An 8707-nucleotide genomic window follows, 5' to 3' on the forward strand; every position below is an offset into this window, starting at 1 on the left:
TGAGAAGTTTTATGGTAAACCGTGGTAAACTAGCACGACGCTGACGACACGCCCCTTTCCCCGTGTCGTCGGCTGATGACGCACTAAGTAAGCGCCGCCGCCTCGTACACACGCCGCTCTTGTTTTCACAGAATGGCAACAGTTCAAGTTAGTGAGGCTGAAAAAGTCTATATTTTACATGGCATACGGGTACGTTGCAGAGTTTGAATTTAAGTGTATGCCCCGTCTTTGAATTGGCGTATAAGCTATTGTTATGTTGTCGTTATTGCACGTTAAACGCTTCAGTTTCATTGTTGACATGTCCTCTTCTTCTTGTGGTCAGGATGATTTGCGAGTGGATGGAAGAGGCTGTGAGGACTACAGACACGTGGAAATAGAGACAGACGTCGTGTCAAATACAGATGGATCAGCTAAAGTCACACTGGTAAATAATAAGAGCATTGTGGCTGAAATGCCCTGTGCTAACCTGCTTCCTTTACATCTGCATGCCTAATTCTAATATTGCACCCTGTTTGTTTACACGGTAGGGGCACACGGCGGTTCTAGTTGGGGTCAAGGCTGAAATTGGGAAACCTCGGCCCATGATACTAGATGAGGGATATCTAGAGTTTTTTGTTGACTGGTGAGTGTGATGAGAACACAATGGAAAACGCAAAAACACATGCAAATACATTCAAAATGTTATTAATGCAGTTATTGTTCAAATCAGGTTACCTTTAAAGATAGAAATCATGTCATTCAACATCCACCAGGAGGTAGTGTTGTGACATTTGAAGTTATAAAGAAAATATCTCATGCCATCACAATTAACTAAGAAAGTGTTAAATGCAAAGAAAACAGTTATATACGTTATGTAATAATGTAGTAGTTAGTACATACTCTCGTTGACTCCCCTTTATCTCGATTGTTCCCAGTTCAGCCAATGCGACCCCTGAGTTCGAGGGCAGAGGAGGCGAGGAGCTGGGCACGGAGCTGAGCAACACTCTGTACAAAGTGTTCAACAACAAAAATAGCGTCGATCTGAAGAGTCTGTGTATCCTCCGAGGAGAGCACTGCTGGGTGCTGTATGTGGACGTCCTGGTGAGATACTGTGGCAAACTGGTGACATTACCTCTATTTTGCATGATGATTATACCGAACAATGTTTTGCAGCTTTTGCAATGTGATGGAAACCTTTATGATGCCATTTCAATAGCAATTAAAGCAGCTCTTTTCAACACAAAGTAAGTTAGAGATCTACTGAGTTTTACACTTCTGTACGACTAAAATGCATGTGTTGTAAAATGTTGTTGAATATTATGTTGTTAAAAAGCACTGAAGTGGCTATGGCTGCAAAAATGAATAATACACAAAATTGTAAAACTATCAGAAAACCAAACTACTATTTTACTAATTCACAGGATCCCAAAGGTGCACATATCTTCAGATAGCGAAGGAAGCAAAGAGATCGAGCTTTCAGACGATCCTTACGACTGTATGAGACTGAATGTAGAAAACGTCCCATGTATCGTGACTTTGTGCAAGGTAAGATCTTAATTATTGATGTGTGTAATGGTGCAAATGACTGGTTTAGTGCAGTGGTTGCTGACCGTTTTGGAGCCGTGTGTACCCCCTGAAGCTTTGTGCGACGAGTCACGTACACCCTACTTTGACGCGATTGAAACACTGGGAATATCACATGTAATATTATGTTTGTTTCCTTCATTATTACAGTGAACTCAAGCAAGTTTTCCACATTCAATATTTTTTGCTCGTCTGTTTTTTTTTATATATTTTTGAAAACAGGCTGTTAGTGTGAAAGAGTAAAGCTGAGTGTTTTGCTTGCCAGTGACCAGCTCATTCTGAACATCAGACTCAGGTTTGGACTCTGCGCTCTGGCCCCGCCCCCTGAGTCGTACTGTCAAGCCAACGGTACAGATTCAAATGCGCTGGTTTATGCTTTTGTTAAAGCGAAGATAATGTATACGCAGGACATTACTATCTTTGCACGTGCCACTGCATCAGCTCGTAAATTTTAATGTATGTCAGATACAAAGCCACGGGTTTAGCGGCAGAGGACGGGGACAGCCACATACGCTTCCCATTCTCCCCTCGCTCCTCGGATCTGAATTAGAGGAAAACTCCTGTTGTAAATCGAAGTCACCGTCAGTCAGTTACGGCGCTGCTGTTGTAGCGAGGGCTGACACAGCCGCACTCCGCACTCCGCACTCCGCACTCCTCGGGTCCAAAGCGGCGCTTGAGGTTCGTTTCATTTAGGTCCAGAACAAGCTCAGCCATGTCTGAATTATAAGACTCTTTTGTGTGTATAAACACGTTTCCCGTGCAATGGTTTTAACGGGTCAATATCGATCAGATTGTGATTTTTTTTCTCCAAAATTTCTTTGCGTATCCCGGGGGCGTCCTCCGTACCCCTGGCGATGCGCGTACCATATTTGGGGAACCCCTGGTACCCTTGGAATTGTTTGCGTAAAAATAAAAGTCTTCTTCCACTTTAATGATTTAATGAATGAATTAATTAGATGTTCTGGGCACACAGTGCAGATGCAGCGAACAACATGTAGACAGAGATGGACAAAAACAACAATGAGTGCAAATTGATTAAAAATTGCCAAATATATAAAAACATTAAAAGAGAAAAAAACTAAGTCAAAAGTACTTTAATGATGGTTTGCTTGTGACATTCAGCAATAAAACCCACATTCCCGCTTGTCCATGTTCCATTCACGTTTTGCGGTGTCTCTCCAGGTGGGCCACAGACACGTGGTGGATGCGACGCTGCAGGAGAAGGCGTGTTCCGTTGCCAGTCTCCTGATCGCAGTGACACAGAAGGGCACAGTGACCTGCCTGAGGAAAGTGGGAGGCGGGAGTCTGGACCCAGAGTCTGTGTTCGAGATGACAGAGGTGAGGCAGGGCCATCTGTGCCGCCGAAGCAGCTGATGAATTAGCAAAACGTCTCGACTATAGAAGCCAGTTTGTGCTTTGTAGTGCATAAAAATACACACTTTTCTCAAAATATAACCAAGCCCCTTATGGTATCACTATTCAAGGATTCTGGCATTTTTTATTAAGTTTTGGGGCTGTTCATCGTCATTATATTGTTTAGCATGGCTTTCCTTCAATGAAAGCAATGAGAGAATGCACACTGTCCACTTATCCTATGTTGAAACTACTAAATTTGTCATTTGTCTGTCTCTGTCACCAGACTGGAAAACGTGTCGGAAAAGCCCTCCACGCTCCACTCATGAATCTTCTGCAGCAGGAAGAGAATCTGGGAAAGTCGAGACAGAAAGTTGGTTTTCTTGGATAGGCCATTGTACAAACAGCACTTTTTCACACTTTTCTAATAAAATTCAAAAAAATATATTTGTGTGTTCCATTTTTTGCTTCTAGTTTCCATAGCAATATTATGAAAACAAGTAAGAAAAGTCCTTTCCCTCCATCTCCGTCCAGTGCCACGTCAGACGTTTTAGGAGGAGCAGATGTGACCTTGGCCAGACTCGCTCCACTTGTGCTCAGACCATTTTGGACCAGTTCAAAATTAACTCTCGTCGTTTGCCAAAAGTGCACTCAAAGTCTGGTCGACAGAAAGTATTCAGTCTTTCTTTGCAAAGGCTGGATGGTTAAATTTAATCAGCTTGCACTACCCAGAAACCTTTGTTTTTCTGTATGTCCCAATGTGAAGTAAAATGTTTGTCACTGAATGCTCATAGTTCCCTTTGGAGAGCTATCCAATATTACCCTTTTAGCCTTTATAATTAAAATAGTCATGCATACTTTATGGACTCACGTGTTACATTCAAACCTGTTGAGCAGATCTGGTCAAAATTAATTTCCAACGAAAACAGACACTGATCAGACCTTCCAGCATGACACCAGACAGTTTTCCTCCTACCTTTCTGCCATTAAAATGTCAAAGTTGTTTAGGTCTTTTATGCAACATGTCAGACTCAGACAGTGTTTATTTTCCCTCAGTTTCTTTTGCACTTGCAGAAGGTTACGTCAAAGTCAAGTTCACAGTGTCCTCTGCCAATGTCCAGCTGTCTCCCCCGCCCTGACTTAAAGCCGCACTTTCCAAAACATCTGGAGTTCACGTGAGTCCGGTCCCAAAGCTGTCAAGTTTTGGACTTGGGTGTTTTGTCTGGGAGGGTGTGAGACAGACAGAGAGGCGCACAGAGCGAGAGGCGGGACATGATAAATTGACAGCATCCACGTTGAAGCTGCCTCAGAAACTCTAAAGGACTAAAGATGGACGTGAGAGGAGCCTGTGTGATGCTTGGGGTGCTGCTGCTGGTGAACGGGTCAGTGCAACAAAACCCAACCAAAAGGAAGCCAGTCAAGAAAGGTAAAGTTGCTGTTTTTAAGAATGCAATATAATGAGACCGTCATTTTTGGGGGAAGCTGAAGAACCCCATTGATCTCCAAACAAATGCATGTGTGTTCTATTAAATATAATGGCATATTTTTCATTATAGTGTGTAGTACATGAATAAAAATGCACTCTAACAATTGACATAAGTAGTGCAAATTTTTTGGTATTAAAGATGATTCCAGTAGCTAAAAATCTCCATGAATCACAGCTGGAGACCTGTACGACTCAAGTGAGTTGGGATCTAAAATTTTCATGGAGTTACCGACATCAGGTTTTCAAATTCAATTTCAGGGAGTGGTTTCTCTGTCTGCTGATTTGAGTTGTAACTTTAGCCTATATGATTCTATTTAGAAGCAGCCACAGATACAGCGATTGCGGATCTTCAAAGCCAGATCAATAACATCGTCCAGGAGCTGAATGTGCTGAAGGAACAACAGGCTCTGCAGACAGGTATTAAGACACTGTCATGTTATCCACTGTATGGAATGAATGAGGCAGCAGACACGAGATATACTGTATGATTGAAAAAATAATATTATTTTTTACAATATTGAGCCATTTCCGAGGTCAACTGTGTCTTACCACCTCAACATATCAGAAAATCACCGTACCCCCAACCCATCCCCAACAATAGTAATAATATAATTCTGTATTGTGTATATTATTTTGCCTGGGCTAAATACACATTCAAAGTGAAGGACCCCACTTTGGCAACCACCAAAAGTGTTGTAGGGATATTTTTAATCACAATTTCAGCTTCTTTTTACTTCATTCATGTGTATTAAACAAGAAGTTTGAAGAAAAGACAATATTTTACATTCTATTTCTATTATTTTATAAGTACAAGTCGTATTCGGGTTGTCGCTGGGTCGCAATACAGGTGAAACTTGAAAATTAGAATATAGTTAAAAAGTGCATTCACTTCTGTTATTCAGCTTAAACTCTGAAACTAATGTATGATAGACTCATGACATGCAAAGTGAGATATGTATCACCTTTGTTTGTTTTCATTTTGATTATTATGGCTCAGTTTTCAAAAATCCCAAATTAAAAATCTCATAAAATTGGAACATTTTGAAAATGGGCACAAATTATCACAAACAAAGGCTTGACATATGTCACTTTGCATGTAATGAGTCTATATCATTAGTTTCACATTTTAAGTTGAATTGCAGAAATAAATTAACTTAATGATATTCTAATTTTTCGAGTTTCACCTGTATTGTCATCAAACAGACACATATTGTAATATTGCCAGCCTTATTTCTGTCAAATGATCCCACAGGTGTTTCCAAATCTTTAGTTTTGTGTCCTATAAGCCACAAACATCCCAGAGACTTGTTTGACAGAAATAAACATTGACAATTTTTACTAATGTCATACTGTCTAGTTCGAACACAGTGGGCACAGACACTTCAGATGGTTCAAACTTAACAAATATTTTCCAGAGTTTAAAAAAACAAACACTTTATTGCAGTTTCCTCAGAGTTATGCAACGACCAAATGGTCGTCAAAGCTCAGATCTGCTGCCTCGATTAAAACGTAAAACACAGATGGATCACATGTGCAGCCTTTCATATCAAAAGCACATGTCTAACCCCCTTTGTGCAAAAATTACATCCATCCTTTTGATCTCAGCTTTTGATCTCGTCCCGGGACATTAATCCAAAATATTTCCTGTCCTTTTCAGTTTGTTTGAAAGGCATCAAGGCCCACAACAAGTGCTTTTTGGTCGACCCGGTGAAGAAGAGGTACCACTCGGCGAGCGAGGACTGCAACTCCATGGGGGGGGTCCTGTTCTCGCCCCTCTCGAGCGCAGAGAACGACCAACTGCGGGACTACATCCGCCAGAGTTTGGGGCAGGACGAGCAGGTCTGGCTGGGCATCAACGACATGATAACAGAGGGCGAGTGGATGGACCAAACGGGGTCAAGAATCACCTACAAAAACTGGGATATGTCCAACCATAGGTCCCCCCAGCCTGACGGAGGAATGGCCCAAAACTGCGCGGTCCTTTCCCTGGCGTCCAACGGGAAGTGGTTTGATGAAAAATGTCGAGAAGAGAAAGCTTCTGTCTGCCAGTTTAACATAGTCTGAAAAGTTATTGGGTTTAAGGGTGGATTCACACTAGATAAAGGCTGTCTTATGTAAAAATGGCACAATTCATATTAATCCAGCAATTACTACTGCTATATCAAGTTTCATCTTTCCTTTTACACGCGTTGCATTTCCAAGTCATTCCAAGAGTCAAATCTGGACCACTTTTGTTCCTCGTGTCAACACAGTCATTGCACAGCTATTGCACCTTCAACACTCTTTTGGCTTAAGCCGCTTCAAAGCCATTGTTTTAAAGCTTAAACCAGAGAATCAAAACAAGTTACACAATCCAGAAGTAAGGTGTAATTTTGGGTCCTTCTGTGGTCAATGGACAAAGCACAAAGTTTGGTCATGATGCGTCATTGTGCTCCATAGCAGGGGTAGGCAACGTCAAATCTGTCCCTCCAGCATAGAAGCCCTCCAGATGATTTTGAGAAATAAGATCAAACGGAGATAGAGTCTCTGTTAATCTCTTAACCCCCACCTGAACCGAGCACATTTTCTCCAGTTTTGGCATTAGTCAAATCTAAAGGCTTGAAAAAAGTGTCAATATGAGATGAAAACGTAACAAAAAATGACAAAAAAGCAAAGAAAGAAAGAAAGAAAAAAAGAGCAACAAAAAACATGAGGAAAAAAGTTCTGATCAGATTTGTCGGTCTTGGCTTTCAAATGAGGCACTGCCCTATCGGCCTGTAAACTTAGGTGGGGGGGCATGAGGTTAAAGTACTGAAAAATGTGAAACATACAGTCAATTCCTTTACATTTTTAGCCGAACACCCACTGAAGTCATATATGACGCACAACTGGCATTTGTTGAATGTGATGCTTTACTTACATTTGGGTGGTTCGGCCCTCGGTCTTTTGACGAAGAGAATCGTCCCTCCACCAAGCAAACTTGCCTACCCTTGCTCTATTGTCACTGCATTTGCAAGTATATTTTCCTTCAAAAACAAAAGGTTTGTGATAAAAAGTGTGCAAAGGTGCTGGCATCTTTCAGAACCCAATATTTAATTCGATCCAAATAATAAACTCACCTTCCAAACGTGACCTTACTGACCATTTTCCCCTCCTGGTTTGAACACCACCAGTTACAGATGAGTTTTATTCATAAATTACATTATTTTATTGAGTCAACACATATCTCTGCAAGTAACAACATGAAATACTAACGTTTTGTCTTGAAAGCACATTAACCCAAAGAAAAGGGGGGAAAATATCTACAGCTTTCAGAGTATCCTGAACACACTTTTTTGACAATGAGTCAATCCATTTGGACCCAGCATCAAGCTCAGACTTTAAAAATGAATGTATTGACTGGTTGCATGTTTACTTTACAATGTAAAATTGCATTGCGCTTGTTGTTTGCTCTGAATGCTTTCTCAATAAACTAAGAAAGCTGTTTGGCATCGGGTTTCTCCATTTTAAATAAAATGTTCCGACATAATTCTGACAGCCAGTGTGAGAAGGTCTGCATATTTGGCTTTTATATTTGCGGCAAAACAAACCGGCCCTTTTACGGTAAGTGCTGGTCACAAAATGGCGCCTGCTGCAGTCAGTCCAAAACCAAACACTATTCCACTTTGAGACACCTGTGGTTTCAAAAGCAAAGCACCATCCAAAAAGCACTGTCCAAGTTAGCATTTAGGCGCCGAGGAGAAACAAAACATGCCTGTAAAAAACCCAATCTTAAAAATGTATTCCACAAAAACTAAAATTGTATTTACAGAAATCCATAGAAAGAAACTATTATTGACAAAAAAGATTCAATAAAACTACACATTACCGCTTCAGAATTTGAAGCTTCACCTAAAACATTCAAACAGTCCACGAGCCGGAGTTTAGTTATAGTCCTACATCAGTGTATGGGAATATATGGGAAAATCATTATGTTAAAAAAAAAAGACATTTCATGATCACATTTTAAATCCCTTATCATAATTAAGCTCTGGTCTTCATCTGTTGAACAAATAAAAACTATAAAACAATCGTACTTAAAACGACGAGTGTGGGGAATGATTATTTAAAGGAACAGGCCACCATTTTTCCATACTGAGATATGTTCTTGCCTGAGCTTAGCCGAGTTGATGTGTAACTGTCTGGTCTTTGTGTGTGCCCTCAGTCACGCAAAACGACCAAAAATGTCGTTAGCATTTGGCCTCTCCCAATGTATTCCTATAGCTCCAAACGGGGGTGAATTTGGAAGCTACCACACTCTTCCATGGGCACAAAGACCAGACAGGT

At 40.9% G+C, this 8707-nt stretch overlaps 2 protein-coding genes across 2 annotated transcripts; both read left to right on the forward strand.

Moving 5' to 3' along the window:
* Positions 1 to 77: 77 nt before the first annotated feature.
* exosc7 (exosome component 7) lies at positions 78 to 3340 on the forward strand. Its single transcript, XM_079571031.1, has 8 exons — positions 78 to 189; positions 323 to 424; positions 528 to 622; positions 915 to 1080; positions 1153 to 1223; positions 1401 to 1524; positions 2746 to 2901; positions 3203 to 3340. The coding sequence occupies exons 1-8, from the start codon at positions 133 to 135 to the stop codon at positions 3305 to 3307; spliced, it is 876 nt and encodes a 291-aa protein (XP_079427157.1). The 5' UTR covers positions 78 to 132; the 3' UTR covers positions 3308 to 3340.
* A 601-nt stretch (positions 3341 to 3941) lies between these two features.
* On the forward strand, positions 3942 to 6853 carry clec3bb (C-type lectin domain family 3, member Bb). Its single transcript, XM_079571075.1, has 3 exons — positions 3942 to 4342; positions 4721 to 4819; positions 6060 to 6853. Exons 1-3 carry the CDS (start codon positions 4246 to 4248, stop codon positions 6464 to 6466), a joined length of 603 nt encoding a protein of 200 aa, XP_079427201.1. The 5' UTR covers positions 3942 to 4245; the 3' UTR covers positions 6467 to 6853.
* The last annotated feature ends 1854 nt before the right edge of the window (positions 6854 to 8707 follow it).

This window comes from Gobius niger (genome assembly GCF_951799975.1).
Source record: "Gobius niger genome assembly, chromosome: 14".
NCBI lineage: Eukaryota > Metazoa > Chordata > Actinopteri > Gobiiformes > Gobiidae > Gobius > Gobius niger.